General features: G+C 44.1%; 3 protein-coding genes across 6 annotated transcripts in view; 2 read left to right on the top strand and 1 right to left on the bottom strand.

Moving 5' to 3' along the window:
- Positions 1-3,685, top strand: part of atp2a2b (ATPase sarcoplasmic/endoplasmic reticulum Ca2+ transporting 2b) — a 28,621-nt gene extending 24,936 nt beyond the window's left edge. For both annotated transcript variants that reach the window (XM_079524492.1, XM_079524491.1), the window contains 4 exons: positions 156-241; positions 764-897; positions 1,885-2,002; positions 2,539-3,685. In XM_079524492.1, the coding sequence (XP_079380618.1) occupies positions 156-241; positions 764-897; positions 1,885-2,002; positions 2,539-2,826 (626 nt within the window). In that variant the 3' untranslated portion in view covers positions 2,827-3,685. The remainder of the gene's footprint in view (positions 1-155; positions 242-763; positions 898-1,884; positions 2,003-2,538) is intronic.
- ak3 (adenylate kinase 3) overlaps positions 1-17,210 on the bottom strand; it is a 465,380-nt gene that overhangs the window by 178,702 nt on the left and 269,468 nt on the right. The gene's annotated exons all lie outside the window — the stretch shown is intronic.
- bcr (BCR activator of RhoGEF and GTPase) overlaps positions 12,883-17,210 on the top strand; it is a 124,117-nt gene continuing 119,789 nt past the window's right edge. For 2 of the 3 annotated variants that reach the window (XM_079524478.1, XM_079524476.1), the window contains exon 1: positions 12,883-15,645. In XM_079524478.1, the coding sequence (XP_079380604.1) occupies positions 13,812-15,645 (1,834 nt within the window). In that variant the 5' untranslated portion in view covers positions 12,883-13,811. The remainder of the gene's footprint in view (positions 15,646-17,210) is intronic. The other variant, XM_079524477.1, reaches the window with a different exon arrangement.

Raw genomic sequence — 17,210 nt, 5'->3', positions numbered from 1 at the left:
AAATGGCTAAAATAAAACGATCCAGGCATCTCTGACCAGACGGGCGATCAAAGACAGCTAGTCTACAGACGGATGAGTCTGGGAATGCATTTATTTTGGCTGTAATGACAATCCATACTTCTTTAATGTCTTCATTTATCTTTTGTTTTGTTTAGGCTATGTGGGTGCTGCTACTGTTGGTGCTGCTTCCTGGTGGTTTGTTGCTGCCGAGGATGGTCCCAGAATCACCTTTTACCAGCTGGTAATTATCCTTGTGCTCCACCAAAAATAAATGTACACCTACTAATAAATGGTAAATGGTGCATTTATATATCACCCGTTCTCACACCGATGGTGGAGGAAACCATGCAAGGCACCAACCTGCACATCGGGAGCTATTAGGGGTTCAGTACGCATTCCGTCAGAGTAAAAGCGGCCATTTCTTTTCGGCACCCCAGAGCTCCTATTTTGAAGGAATCCCGGGAATGATTGTGTTAATAAACGCTGTTCATTCAACCTTCGTCAGTTATCCTGAAGATGGATGGTCAAATGACCGAAATGTGGACCATTAGAGAAGGCGCTGTGCATGACTCTACTTAGAGTATCGGAAACAACTACTCATTCCATATACTGTAGATATGACAAAATGACATCTCCTTGGCTTGAAGGATATATATATATATATATATATATATATATATATATATATGAACATGCATACATAGAGACCCATGACCACAAATAATCACTTACAATCACTTCTGGTTGTTTTGTCCTTCCTCAGAGCCACTTCCTCCAGTGTGGACCAGAGAATCCAGACTTTGAGGGTGTGACCTGTGCTGTGTTTGAGTCTCCCTATCCAATGACCATGGCCCTGTCTGTCCTGGTCACCATTGAGATGTGCAATGCCCTCAACAGGTAAAGTACAGTGTCTAAACAAGACCTGCCCAGAGGCGTCTGTCTAGGAGCAACTATGTGGCTAAGGCCTCTTTTAGATGGGGATGGTCTACTCTCCAGATAAAATGGCAAAGTCCTGTTGCGTTCTCATTTTTTTATTGACCCTTTACACGAGAAACGCACACTTTATGAAAACGCTATAATGTCGCTAGGTGGCGGTAACGGTCTGCCAAATAGACCAGTCACCCACATACAAGAAGAAGTACCAGGTAGCCCCCCTTCACGCAACCCTATCAGGGTTTTGAATGGCGCTTCCAGAACATAACATGGTTGTGGCCGTCGTTCGCTGCCTGCTTTCTATAACGCATCGAGGTGACACACAGGCTGACAGACAGCCCAGAGCATGCAGGCAGAGCACGCCACGGGATGGTTATATATTTTATAATGCATTAGGCTACATAAACGCTGCTGCCGCCTTATCAAGGCATTTTATTTACATCATGGTTTTACATTCACCATCGCTAATTAGCAGCGCTTTGTAGGGAGGCTTGTTCATTGTAGGATATCATATATGGCTCTGCATCAATGTAATAAACATATGCATGGTGAGCCAACGTGAGCCATGATGTCATAAGTTTTGCGGATTCACCGCTTTGCCTATTTACCGGCGGAAACAGCGTTTTCAAAGATTTCCACTCTGGGAGGTGGTTTCAGTTTGTTGCGTTTTCACCTCCTGAAAACGCCGTTCTCGTCTAAAAGGGACACCAGCAAACAATACTTTATTAGTTTGCCGTTTCCTATGAACACCGTTCTCGTCTAAAGACCACCTAAGGCTTCATTAGCCTCGGAAACCCAGACGTTTTTTTATTTCCAGGGAGAGAAAAAAAAAGTCTGGGGACGAGTCCACTTCAATTCGGCATACTGTAGTGCAAACGTCGCTCACTCTCTGCTGATTTCTGATCGTCCAAAAGCAACACTGGCTAATAATTCATCTTCCTTGTTGTTTAGTGTTTCAGAGAACCAGTCGCTGCTCCGCATGCCTCCCTGGGAGAACGTGTGGCTGCTGGGAGCCATCTGCCTCTCCATGTCCCTCCACTTCCTCATCCTCTACGTGGAACCTCTGCCTGTGAGAATCTATTTATTATTATGAGGTTTACTGGCAAGTAGAATAAGACCCATTTCAGTTTTAGCCCATATAGACCTGAGGACGATTCCACAAATGTCTTCTAAATCCTGACGGTTTTGTGAAAAACCCATGTTTCTATGTCGTTCTCAAACACATAGCACATATTTGAGTTAAAAATGTTCGCTTTGAAAGAATATAATATTCAAAGATTTGTGCCACATTTTCATGATTTTTCAAAAATAGCAGACCTACAAGCTTGTAGCGCGGCACTTTGCGGTGCTTTTTAATTTGTAGGTCACTTGTATTCTATTGACGAACTAAAACATGATAAAGGTAATAAAGAAATGTATGGTAAAATTGCTTAATATATGTTTACTCTGTAGTCAAAAACAACCTAATAAATGTAATTTTGTATGTACGTAAGTAACACATACTGCACAACATCTTATTCTTATGCAGTCGTGTGTAATGTAATGTAAATGTGTTCAATCATAATCATTAAGTCCCTGGGTTTTTGTTTGGGTGCTTCTCCATAGATCATCTTCCAGATCACGCCTCTGAACCTGACCCAGTGGCTGGTGGTGATGAAGATCTCGCTGCCCGTGATTCTCCTGGACGAGATACTGAAGTTTGCCGCCAGGAACTACGTGGAGACCGGTAATGAGCTGGAGAAGCCTGCCGCCAGCAACAAGGGCTGCGCCGCCTCCCTGTCTGCATGCTTGGAGGGAATCTCTTGGCCCTTCGTGGCCTTCTCCCTCCCCTTGGTGCTCTGGATCTATAGCACTGACACTAACATGGCCGACATGTTCTGGTCCTCCTCCTGACTGACTACTTGAGCACATCTTTTTTTGACTTTTGCCACCCCCTTCCCCCAACCCACCCTCCTCTTAGGGCATTAAGCGACTAGTAAATCCACTAGTCGACATTGTTGGTACTAGTTGACTAGTTCATAAGAAAAAATCCACTAGTCGACATTGTTGGTACTAGTTGATGAGAAAAAAAATGTTTTGTTTTTTGTTTTTTGATTTTGTAGGCCTCAAGATCAGGTAGATTATAGTTCAGGTAGATTATAGTCGCCAATGTACACAGTTTTTAAATGTACAAATATTTATTTCCAAAACAAACAAACAAACTTTTTTTTTTTTTTACTTAATAGGTAGTAACAACTAGTCGACTAGTCTACTAGTAAAAATTACTAGAAGTGAATGCCCTACTCCTCTTATACCACTCCCCCGCTTCCCACTCTACTCCCTTTACTTACCCCATGGTCACCTTCCTGTGTGTGCATAGCTAGTGTGTGTGCGCACGCGTGTGTGTTTTGGTGTGGAATTGGAGTGCGTGCTTGTGTGTGTGTGTGTGTGTGTGCCTGCCAAGTGTGTGCACGAGAAGGACCAAGTTTAACACACAAAACAAAATCAATTAATATAAAATTGTAACATTTAATAGTCGTTATACTTGGAGAGGAACATATTCGGTGAGTCTTTTTCCGAGTACTAGAAGATCATCACTCCTGTAGCTGTGGACCTTTTTTTTCGCTGGTTTCAACGAAAATCATAACTACGTCAGGCTCATTTCTTTTTTTTTTATTATTGTTGATATTGCCTTTTAAATATGTATTTTTATGATACTGGATAATTCTAATTATTTGTCTCATTTCATTACAATACAACGGCATATTTCTGTATTTTGTTGAGATTCCCTTTTCATATATAACACGAGTTTGGTTATTTAAAAGCATTCCGTTGACCTGTACAGGGACCTAACGATACTATTATGATTTTTTTTTCTTTTTTTTTACTTGGTAAATTGTTTGACCAGAATAGCTTTCACCGAGGATGCCATGATTTATCTTCTGTTTAAAAATGCTGAAAATAACCGATCTACAAGCTCACAACGCGTCGCAGCGCGACGCGTTGTGAGCTTGTAGATCAACTATTTTCAGCGAGTGGGGGGAAAAAAACTCATTACGACGGCATCAAGGCCCACCAAAACACATTTTGTTAGACTAAATCAACTGTAAATGGTAAACCATGGTGTCGTCTTCAGTGTAAACGTTAACTCTTTCAAAGCCCACAGTGGACGAAACACCAGAGCAGAGGAGCACGGGAAAGGTTTAGGAGCAGTGTTGTTTTTGTCGACTAAAACTACGACGAAAAATGTTCGGCGACTAACTTTTTTTTTATCTAAATGGAAATTAAATAAAAACTAAGCTATTATGACTAAGACTAAATATATTGACAATTTCGTCAACGGATAGAAAGTGTTTAGTCTAGTAGAAACTAGACTAAAGCTCACACTTGTGAGCTTGTAGATATTTGTAGCTATTTTCAACAAGTGTAAAATTACGCCATTACGACGGCATCAAGGCCCGCCGAAATACATTTTAGTCGACTAAAATCTTACGGCATTTAGTCGACTAAAACTAGACTAACTAAAACATTCCAGGTGACTAAAATATGAAAGACTATGACTAAACTAAAATAGAAATTTGCTGCCAAAAACAACACTGTTTGGGAGTGAACGTCCGACTCCGAATCCACCACTCGAGGAAAAAAAGTAATCAATCTAAAAATGAAAGCTGCATGTTCTGTGAACAAGCATGAACTTTTTGTGCTTTATCATGTATAATTTAATTGTGTGTGTGTGTACTCCCCACACCCATATTAGTGATTTTGTTGTTTTTTTTCCCCCCATTTTTGAAATGCTAAGTTTTTCTGCACGAGGCAGAACACAGCTACCTCAATATATTCAAATATTTGCTCATGTCCAGATGCTTTTTTGTCAAGATTATTCCGTTTATTCTGAAGTATTCTGAGGTGTGCCCCCTATTTGCTTGTGCAGAAAACGGAACAAGGTTGTCCTTACCGCTAAATGTTTTTTTTTTTTTAAGGATATGTTTGTTTCTTTGTATTTTTAAATTAATTTTCAACATTAACTAACTATTTTGCGTGGTGTTATTGAGAGTGTGTGGTGGATAGATGTTGATAATATTGACATCTCCACAGGGTATGGGGTTTGATTCAAAGGAGAGCAATGGTTGAAAACATGAGGAAATAAAATATTATTATTAGGCTAAAAGGAAAATACATTTGTGAATCCTTTGAATCAAAGTGTTTTCTGTCTTTATTCATCAGGATTTCACCATTTGTCAGCCTTCTGATTGGTCCCTGACTGACTGACTAACCAGCAGGCTCATTTACTTGCTCCGCCCTGTTTCTGCCTTGTTTGTTTGAATTTGCTAAAACATCATTTTTGGAGAAAAGAAAGCCAAACATGATATGCCCAGTCAAGGTCCCCTGACCACCATGCTGCACCTGTGATGTTCCTTTATACTGACACCAAGTTTAAAATGAGAATTGAATGCACAGAATATCAATACGAAGCGACTGAAAAACACCTTATTTCAATGGTAGTGGAGTCGAAGGATTTTTGTCCAACCAAGAAACGGCAACCAATGGCTGCGAAGAGGGGCACAACCACGGGCGGGACTTGACAAAGGGTGAATTAGACAAAATGTGGTTTAGAGATCATCCAGTGTTTTTGTATACAATACTTGAATACAGATCCTGTACAGACCATGTCTGCTTGGTACAACATGGCCAGCACGGGCTATTTATTATACAGATCTTGTATTTTTGACCCTTTTCAAGGGGTTACCATATAGAGCTCTAAGTTATACACAGCATATCCTATAGCTAATAATTGTTGCATTTGAGTCCGCTGTGTCCGACTCCATACCAACACCACAACTTCTTTACTGATGTTTTTTATTTATTTAAAGGAGCATTCAGTGATTTGACACGCAACAGGCCAACAGCACTTGCACCAAGGCCCGCCCCCGCTCGATCATGATTGGCGGAAGGCCCCCTCTCTATCCTGATTGGATGAAGGCTGGGCCACCTAGCCAAAAACGAAACCTACGTTTTTTTTGACACCAGGGGTTACCTGGGGACAGGGAGGAACTCCTTATATGGTCAGCACACTCTATAGTAGGGAGGATTATCACAACAAAACAAAAGTGATATTTGAATTAAGTGAAATCACTGAATATACCTTTTAAATAGCCATGTGTGGGGAAAAAAACCTAATTGGGGGGAAAAAAGCATGTCTTTAGGTAGAAGCCTGGGTTTGTTGGCACTGCACCCGTGTGTTCTACTTATCACAGCTGTGTACTTTCTACCTCTAATGCCTTCCATTGGCTGCCCTGTCACTACAGTGAGTATCATTTTCCTTTCTCCACACAACACATGACCTCACTAAAGAGAACCCCGGAGGTGGGCAAAGGAACACCCCCCCACCCCCAATATGACCCCGTTCTTGTGACATATTGGCCAAACCAATGTCATTCAGTTCTAACTTGGATTTCTACTTTTGCGACCCCACCCTCTATTACAGTATTCTCTATACGTTGTGTTGTTTGGGGTCACAGCACTGGCATCTCCATATAGTCCATACTTAGCTTATCCATCTTCCTTTTTTTTGGGCTTATAAAGTAGTTTGAGTTTTTCTTTTATAAGAATACAATAGGAAAGGAATATTGCCTAAACAAATTGTCAAGCTACAGCCTATACAGTCCATGCTGAAGAGGGCTATATCTAACCATTTGGGCCAGTAAAAGAAGTGCTACTCTGGGAAACTTGGAGTATAAAAACTGTTAGGAAGGGACTAGTGGACAAGAGATACAGTATGTCATTTTACACTTGGTTGCATGCTGAAAATAGCAGATCTACAAGCTCACAGTGCGTCACGCTGCGACGCGTTGTGAGCTTGTAGATCGGCTATTTTCAGCAGGTGTAAAAATCAGTCCTTTACAACGGCATCAAGGCCCGCCATAATTCCATTTTTAGTCTAAAATCGTATTATATTTAGTCGACTAAACCATTTATGAGTGAGCTCTATTGTGTGCACTGTTCTTTCCACACCCTTTGACACTGGCTTATAAAGTATGCCATACTATTTACACACAAGCCTTCTTTCTGTCTTAGTATTTGATTTATTTATCAGATAAAATATGTAATAAATGTATTCTAAGTAACAATTTTCACTAATTTGACTTTATCTCTCTTTCTTTTTTAGGTTGGCTCTCATAAACTCTTCCATTCCCTGAATTTAGAGTAAATGCAGAGGCTGGGTTTGTCCTCATCGTGTGTGTGTGTGTGTGTGTGTGTGTGTGTGTGTGTGTGTGTGTGTGTGTGTGTGTGTGTGTGTGTGTGTGTGTGTGTGTGTGTGTGTGTGTGTGTGTGTGTGTGTGTGTGTGTGTGTGTGTGTGTGTGTGTGTGTGTGTGTGTGTGTGTGTGTGTGTGTGTGTGTGTGTGTGTGTGTGTGTGCTCACACGTACCCTCTTACTACAGTGGTACCCAAACTTTTTGGGCTGTGCACCTCCTGACCTAGCTGACCCCAACGCCCAGTCTTGTTGTATTTGTTTTATCGACTTTTGCGGTTTGTGTTAAATATCACCATAAATCCGCCATTACCCTTTTAATTAGGGATGTCCCGATACACTTTTTTTCCGTTCCCGATCCGATACCAGCGAATAGCGATACCAGAGAATATTTATAATAAAAAGATAATTACTTATTTTATCTCGTGTTAATATAGCGGAATCCTCACTCAAATGTGCACTTTATTTACCTGCCATATAGTTGTCAACACCCCCTGTGTCGGATCGGTGGTTTAGACCGGCATATTCGCCGATACCGATATGACCCGATATGACCAAAAAGGGTCGACACCGATACCGTATCGACATTGCTACTTTTTAATGTTACACGTTGGCGCAACACAAGGGGTGCACGCGCCACAGTTTTGGGAGCCCTTGCTCTATACATGTATACATGAACATTCATGTACAGTATTCGTTACATTATCGGCACTAATACAAAAAGTCCAAAAGCACAATTCTCTGCCCCCATTCCCCACATACCGTAGTCACTTCCCAGTTCCCACCTGTAGACATTATAACACTATGGTTTTTTTGTGTGCAGGGAACTCCTCCACTATCCTCCTGATGCATTCCTCCTTGCATGAAGATCATTGTGTCCAATCATGATATGGTTTGGTCTGTTTGACATTTAGAAAGAAGATCTTGACCATATAGTTTTATATCATTCTTGTGCATGCAACTCCAGCTGTATAGTAGGTTTTGTGATTTATATATATTTAGAGATTTTAACATTGTACTATGCACAAATACATGGTTTTCCAGATGGGCGTATCATAGGTTATATTAATAGGTAAACATGGTTTTATGTTTGGGCCGTTTGCAGAACATAATATGACATTATATGACATTGACAAATGCCTCATGCTAACAACTTGTGGTCTGCTATTTGAGTTGGAATAGACAGTATATTCATTACTACTACTTACTACTATTTGAGTTGGAATAGACAGTATATTCATTACTACTACTTACTACTATTTGAGTTGGAATAGACAGTATATGCATTACTACTATTTGAGTTGGAATAGACAGTATATTCACTGACATTGTGGCTGTGTTTGTCGATTACCTTTTTTTCCACTGACAAACTAAATGGAAACTAAATGAAAACTAAGATATGATGACTAAGACTAAATATACTGGCAATTTCGTCAACGAATAAATGCTAGACTAAAATGTTAAGAAGGGACTAGTGGACAAGAGATCCAGTATAAGTCATTTTACACTTGGTTGCATGCTGAAAATATAGCCGATCTACAAGCTCACAACTGCGAGCTTGTAGATCGGCTACTTTCAGCAAGTGTAAAAGCAGTCATTACAACAGCATCAAGGCCCGCCAAATTCCATTTTAGTTGACTAAATCAACTAGATTTTGTTGATTCAAATCTTATATTTAGTCAACTAAAACTAGACTATAACACAAACATTCCAGGTGACTAAAATGTGACAAACGAAATGAAAACTATTCAAGAGACTATGACTAATACTAAAATCTCAAGTGTTCACTTATTTTGTGTTATGCAATGTATAAACTGCAGTACAACTGTGATCTGATCATCAGTGTTGGGCAGTAACTAGTTACTATAGTAATACCTATATTACTTTTCCCAGTAACGAGTAAGGTATATTCCTCTGACAAAACTAATATTATACCTATTTACTTTGTGGGAAAAAAGCACCGTTTGTTTGCGGGTGTGGGTGGGCGCAAAAGTAATATGTAATATATTAGTCTTGATTCCAAGTAATAAGTAATGTAATATAATTTTTTCTAAGGAGTAATAAGTAACAACATATTACTCTCCTAAGTAATATTGCCCAACACTGCTGGTCATATAGGGAGGCAGAGGCTATAGAGGGTATGCGCGTGACATATCGTACCTGGAAGTTATGCGGGAACGCCCATGAGTGGCAAAAAACTACTTTCTGGCCTTGACAGCCCATTCAACAGAAAAGTCCTGTCTGATTGCATTAAACAATGTTAAACTCATCTTTATTGCAGCTGAACGAAAAGCTTGAATTATCCTCTTTCTATCTGCAAAGTTTTTGTTTCATAAAAATCCACCATAGAAACGTTATGGGCTACTTTCTGTCAAGAAATGCCCTGCATTTGATTATTTTTCTAAGTGTCAGAGTTTGGAAGTGCTTGTTTTCAATAACACAACATTTTGCTGCCTCCTGCATTATGTGACATTTAGAAACGGGTGGTACGCAGGACGGTTGAGTGATTTCCAACGAGCGCTTCCAAACTCCAACACTCTATGCTGCTCAATGTTTTGCCACTCAGTCACCGTCTCCACACCTTAGCGCAAAACGGTCTTAAGCTGCGCACTTCTTAAGCTCTGCGCAGCTTAAATTCCGAGTTTTTAGACAGCTGGTGGATGGAAAAGAAGCTCCACCTCCGCAGACTTTTTGCGCGGAGGAGAGCGTTTCCGGGAATCTGGCCGTCGCGCAAAAAGTCCGCGGAGGTGGAGCTTCTTTTCCATCCACCAGCTGTCTAAAAACTCAGAATTTAAGCTGCGCGCAGCCGAGAACGTGCGCGGCTCTTTCGATAGTGTGGCAGCACCTAGTCTAGGTGAGGGGGGCGTGTCCTGATGGGAAAATCATGCATGTGCATACTGTGCATAGCCCTCTCAACTGTAGACTTTGACAAACATTCACCATTATGTATGTAAATGGCTGATCATTATCTCAATGATTGAAGATGCATTACTGTGTGGTTTGAGGTCAATAAATAGAGAGAAACTAATATATTTATATACTATGCCGCCTACCATTGTATCATTTTTGTTTTAAGTTTGTTGATGGTGGAAATGAAAGATCTTGTCTGGGCTATTTCTGTACACATTTCTGTTTACATACTGTGTGTGACAAAATTTGACTGAGGGACTGCCATTGGATTTTTTTTGAGTGGTGTAAACCACTCCTACAACTGGCTTTGTTGTGCAGAAAAAATGAGCATGGTTGCTATGTTCACCCTGTTCACCCGGGTGTGATTTCATTACGTAAACTGGCTTTGTTAGTCTGTGCAGAAAAATGAGCATGGTTGCTATGTTCACCCTGTTCACCCGGGTGTGATTTCATTACGTCAGACATGATTTCATTACGTCAGACAGGCTATCTAAGACCTTACACCACTCAGTTCACACGGGGTGTGATTTTTTTTCATGTCATGTGAAAGCAGGGAATCATAGCTTGAACATTGACATTGGTTGTTCAGTTTGACCCACCAGTTTTGGATATATGGCTTATGCAGAAAAACAGCGAGTTGAGAAAACAGGCTTGAAAGGTTCACTTCTGTGGTCTCTAACATTACACCATACATGTTTAAGCATTTAATTCATATTTACATGTCGATTTCATTTATTTCATACATGCTCTTAGTATGTGAAGAGGCTGTCTGTGCTATTAACTCATTTTGGATAAAAAAATAAATTCAGTTTTTCTCCTCTGGTGAAAAGCTGGATGGCAGGCTCTCAGTCAAATCTGGTCACTATAGGCATAGGCTATAGCATTAGCTATACTGTAGATCACCACCTTGCAACATTAAGTTTCATTCATCTGTGAATAATATATACAGTCAGTAACTGCGAAAACAAATTAAGCGAGGTGCTTTGATTTATTAACAGTTTGCAGAATTACAGTACATGTCCAGCATAGCTCACTGGGAGGGCAGTGTTCCGTTCACATCCACCATCTGTTCTCTCCCCTCCACTCCAAGTAGGATTGCATTACCATGGGCCCAATCTACTAATCTATAGCGTTTTTGCCATTATTTTGGGGTGGCCCACTTGCAATATCCTCACGGCCCACCGGTCGGCCCCGGCCCCACAGGTTGAGAACCACTATAACGTATGTTAATGAAACCCATGCCGCTAGCACATCTGCACTTTCTGCAGTGCAGCGGTTTTAGGTAGACAGACACACGCCTCCTCCTTCACGCCTGTGGTCCCCGACTCCCCGGTTTTGGGTATTAATTTATGACAACTGATTGACAAACTATGGATTCCCTCCTATAGCGGTATAGAATCTGGTTTACCTCCACACGTGGGACTCGTCGCGACTCGATCGGTTCTAATCCCATTCCCGGGTGTTCCATTACATTACAGACTACAGTTGCTATTACAACTCTCCGTCGAGAGAGGGCGCACAAGCCTCACGGGTTGCAGCTTCAAAATCCACTGTCTGTAGGCAATTAGCCTATACTGTTATTTATTTATCTTTTATGAAAGGCTGGACAACGAAATGGTGACAACTATAGAAGGTAATTTGTCTGTGTAAATAAATGATAATCCAGCCAGGAGGAGGAATAATCCATGGTGAATTCAGATGGTCCTCTATAGCTATCTGTCTCTTTATCGTCCGGCGCGATCATCACTGTCCGTCCATCAATCATAGAATCTGGTCGGTCTTGTCCTCCTTCCCATTGTTGGTTGAAATGGAAATGCACACACACACACACACACACACACACACACACACACAATGGGAAATGTTGGTAGCACGTTGAGAGATGCTGGTTCTCCGTGTGTGTGTGTGTGTGTGTGTGTGTGTGTGTGTGTGTGTGTGTGTGTGTGTGTGTGTGTGTGTGTGTGTGAGAGAGTGTGTGAGAGATGAATTAAATAAGACTGGTTCAAATAACGGGTGTTTATTGCAATTTTCAAATAGCCTACCTCCCTTTTTACCATTTACATGATGCACTATAGGCACATAATCTAATATCGTGTTATGTGTAATGTTATAAAACAACAATGGGTAAACTAACACCAATGATTGACGATTCCAAAGGCGACTGGATCGGAGAGTTCTTTAATTGAATGCCACGATATGATGACATATATTTGTAATGTAGGCTACAGTATAATAACTGTCTCTACAGTAGTACAGTCTCTGTCTGTCTGTAATCCTTCCAGGAACAATCCAGGTGAGTTCAGACAGTTAATGGTCCTAAGGTCCTTCTTTGCTGCTGCTGCCTGTCTCTTTAACCAATGCGATCACTTGTGTCGGATACCGGACAACTCGCCAGTTGAGAGAGAGAGAGGAGAGAGGAGAGAGGAGAGAGGAGAGAGGAGAGAGAGAGAGAGAGAGAGAGAGAGAGAGAGAGAGAGAGAGAGAGAGAGAGAGAGAGAGAGAGAGAGAGAGAGAGAGAGAGAGAGAGAGAGAGAGAGAGAGAGAGAGAGAGCGAGAGCAAGAGAGCGAGAGCATGTTTAGCATAATATAACGACGTCATCGAAAACATTGATGAAGAATTTTCACTCCCGGTGAGTTGGGGGAAAAAAAGCCGGCGAGTTCTCCCACAAGGATACCCTTGTGTCAATCATAGTGTCTAGGTCCCTCCCATTGTTGGAATGGAAACGCACTCACACACACACACAGTCACTCACACACACACCACCAGCCAGGCAGGCAGAGTAGAAGAACAATCTGAAGATAGAGAGAGAGAGAGAGATCGAGACGTCCTCCGCGCGACAAATCATGTGCAATGAAAAAAAATTGGATAACGGGCGCGGATCGAAGAAACATGAACCTACCCTGTAGTATTCCGTTCAGCAGCAGCCGAGAGGACTACGCTTTTATTTCTGTAGGTTTTTTTCCTCTTCTTTTTGCTGTGGTCGTCGTTTAGAGACCATACTCTTTTTTTTGTGTATCCATTCTCCTTGAGCGCCTCTCTCTCTCTCTCTCTCCGGTACAAAGAAGAGAGCTACCAGCAGGCAGCGAGAAGAACATCACCAGGGGAATATTCTAATATGAATGAACGATGGACAACGCAACCTGAATGGAGTACTACTACTACTATCTCTATAGGTGTGAATTATTGATATAGAAAGTAAGTAAAAATGGGAGCTTACTGTTTCAAAACAAACGATAGCAGCGAGGAGGTCACAGCACAGATGCTGTCATTGTGTCGAAGAAGCCGAGATTTCTTTTCCTTCATATTGTGCAGGGAGGGAATAATGCATATTATGAGAAGAAAGGCAACCGCTGTACAACATTGTATTCTTATATCGGTTCATAATACGTTTCCCAAATATTCTTCTGAATAGGCAGTCATGGTCTATTTTTCATGAGTTGCGACACACCGTTAAACTGCTAGGTTATCAATATCTAGTCATGCATATTTTTAAATGTATTGATTTATTTTTTGTAATTAACCATTGTAGGCTACTTTAATTGGATTTGTTGTCAAAATACGTATCCTTTTTTCCTGTGTCGAATATCCTACTGGACCGTTAAGCGACACACACACACACACACACACACACACACACACACACACACACACACACACACACACTGAACCCGTGACATCATCCTTGTGTGAACCAGGGTCGCTCAGAGAGAGAGAGAGAAAACCCTACTGGTTTAACAATGGTGGAGCCGGTGGGGTTCATCGAAGCGTGGAAAGCGCAGTTTCCCGAATCGGAGCCCCCGAAGATGGAGCTGCGCTCCGTGGGGGGCATCGAGCAGGAGCTGGAGAAATGCAAGTCCTCCATCCGGAGGTTGGAGCAGGAGGTGAACAAGGAGCGCTTCCGCATGATCTACCTGCAGACGCTCCTGGCCAAGGAGAGGAAGAGCTACGACAGGCAGCGATGGGGCTTCAGGAAGACCCCGCTCAACGAGGGGTGCATGGACCCCGCGTCGATGCAAGGCGGCGGCGGTGGTGGTGGTGGTGGTGGTGCTGATGCTGCGGACTGTGACTGCCTACCCCAGCAGCCACACATGCAGGAGACGGGTGGTGGAGGAGGACAGGTTGGATGTAGCGGGGAGAGGAGCCGCTTCCAACCGGTGGTGGTGGTAGAATCATCACCCGGGAGCCGGTCGTCGTCAAAACCCAGGCCACCTCCGGCCAGGAAGTCGGCCTCCCACGGAGACGGCCTGGTGGAGTCGGCTTTCGAGGTGCTGCCCCAGCAGCAGCAGCAGCAAGCCGAGTCCACGTCCTGCGACAACCTGGATGGGCTCTCTTCTTCTCCGTCTAAACAAAGAGGGGCCAATGTCTCTAATGTCTCCCCCCGTCGTCCCAGCCAACAACAACAACAACAACCGCCCCCCCTGGATAAGGATCTCCTCCTCCCCACCGATCCCAAAGATAAGCTAGGCATGGGGCTGGGTGTGGCGGCGCTCAGGTCCAACTTTGAGAGAATCAAGCGTGCCAACTCTCACTCTGCAGGGGATGTGGCCAAGGCCCAGGACAAACCGCAGCAGCAGCAGCCCCCGCCGCCGCCACCGTTCTACACCAACATGGAATTCCACCACGAACGAGGTCTGGTTAGGGTCAACGACCGCGAAGTCTCCGACAAGATCAGCTCCCTGGGCAGCCAGGCCATGCAGATGGAGCGCAAGAGGTCCCTGCACTCGTTGCCGGGGAACCTTGCCACCATGGCCGGAGAGCTGCGCACCAGGCCCATCTACAGGGGCCGCTCCACCGAGAGCACCTGCAGCTACGACGCCGAGTACGAAGACGAGGGAGAGCCGAGCAACGCTCGGCACTCCTCCTCCTCGGCCAGAGCCGCCAACGGGGGCAGGCCGCAACAGCAACCCCCTCCTCCCTGTCAGCCCGCAGAGTTCCAGGCCTATTCCAGTGTCTACGTCGGCGGGGTGATGATGGGCGAAGGTGGTGGTGGTGGTGGAGGTGACGGGAGAGGAGGAGGAGTCACCATGAGGGACCACGGTGGAGGCGACGACCACCTCCTGACCTGGCCGCGGCGTTCGTACTCCCCCGGGAGCTTCGAGGACGTCGGCGGAGGCGGCGGCGGGGGCTACACTCCTGACTGCAGCTCCAACGAGAACCTGACGTCCAGCGAGGAGGACTTCTCCTCGGGGCAGTCCAGCCACGTGTCCCCGAGTCCCACCACCACCACGGCGGGCTTCCGGAGGCCCTTCACCAGGGAGAAGAGCCGCTCGCCGTCGCAGAACTCCCAGAACTCCCAGCACTCCTTCGACAGCAGCAGCCCGCCGACGCCGCAGTCTCAGAAGCGGCACCACCCCCACCCCCACCACCACCCCCCCCACCACCACCGACAGCAGCAGCAGCAGCAGCAGCAGCAGGGCGGCGGAGGCCACGTGGTCATGTCCGAGGCCACCATCGTCAGCGTCCGGAAGACCGGCCAGATCTGGCCACCACCCGCCTCTCACCACGACCCCATCATCATGCCCCCACACGGGAGGACCTCCCATGACAACAGTTTCCATGGAGACCACCTAGGTGAGTGGCACCTTCCACCTTTTTAATTTGCATTTAACCTTTTTGCAGTGGTAAAAAAAAAATTGGTAGGGTCTGTTAAGTGTGGAAAAATATGAATTAAATGCAGAATGGATGAAAGTAACTTTGTGAATTTTGTTAAATGGTGCTATTATTTCAGTTGCTGTTGTTTTGATTGCCACGTGTTATTGCCTAGTCTTTTTGGCATGTGTTTATGTCATCCTTGACCCATGGGCTGAGGTATTTCATAGATAGTTACCACACTGGACAGAAGTATAGGTCCCAGCTAACGGATAATCCTGTACTGGTGGCTAATTACACATTTTAACAGCCAGTAAGCCCTGTGAGAGGTGGCTCTTTAAAGCTACCCAAACGTCAGTGTTGTTTGAGTAATGTTTTAGGATCGGGAGCTTGTTCTTCCCTTTTATTTTGCCTCCAGTATAGAGACTGTAGACTCTAGAGTGTAGACCATAGTTGTGTGCGTGCGTGCATGCGTGCGTGCGTGCGTGCGTGCGTGCGTGCGTGCTGTGCTCCATATACCTGGCTGCTTGTCCTCTGGATGGCCTTGCGTGGGAGAGAGAGAGAGAGATCCACCTCTTCTTCCTGGAATGTCAGTTGGGCGAATAAAGAAATGCAGTCGGGCTCTAGTTGAAACGGGGATGTCTTTAGCCTCTGGCAGATGTTTCCCAGCAGCGTTAGATGGGATTCCAATCGCAGTCCATCTGCCTTGCGAGAGAGAGTCTTGATTCGGAGGACCATCGTTCACTGAAACTCAACCAGAAACTCTTTTCTTATCTGCCTTAGTTTGCAACTACTACAGAAATGGACAAAATAGATCACTTCCTCCACCTACCCTGTCCAAACAATTAGCGGCAGTATCACTAACCAGTTTCCAGCCTTTGGGCCCCAGTACCAGACAGAAGTAACAGAACAGCATTTAGCGCTTAGCTGTACAGCTGGGAGCGTAAGGCGCTGGCAGGCATAGCCTGGCTAATGACTGCTAGGCATGAGCAAAATGGTACAAGAATAAGTTTCGTATGTCACCAAGCACATGCAGGCCAGGGGGGTTAATTTACAGTTGGTTTCCCACTTTGCCCGTGTAAGCACATGAGATGTAATGTATACAAAGTAGTTCAGAACTTTCAAGTAATTGAAAGGCAATCTTTGTTTGCCACAGTCAGCATAACTGCAATGGCACCTTTTGGCCATTTAGCACTGTTTGCAGACAACAAGGTGTGTGTGTGTGTGTGTGTGTGTGTGTGTGTGTGTGTGTGTGTGTGTGTGTGTGTGTGTGTGTGTGTGTGTGTGTGTGTGTGTGTGTGTGTGTGTGTGTGTGTGTGTGTGTGTGTGTGTGTGTGTGTGTGTGTGTGTGTGTGTGTGTGTGTGTGTGTGTGTGTGTGTGTGTGTGTGTGTGTGTGTGTGTGCGCGCGCACACACGCGCATGAGTTGATTGGCTGAGGGCGCCCCTCACTTCGCACGAGTGTTCATAGTATTGTAGGACTTGTGTGTGTGAGAGCCTCTCACAAAGTACAAACCAGTAAATTAACTGCTTGCTGTATTGTATTCTG

The sequence above is a fragment of the Electrona antarctica genome, assembly GCF_951216825.1.
Source record: "Electrona antarctica genome assembly, chromosome: 16".
Taxonomy (NCBI): Eukaryota; Metazoa; Chordata; class Actinopteri; order Myctophiformes; family Myctophidae; genus Electrona; species Electrona antarctica.
This window is presented reverse-complemented; position numbering and strand designations above follow the sequence as displayed.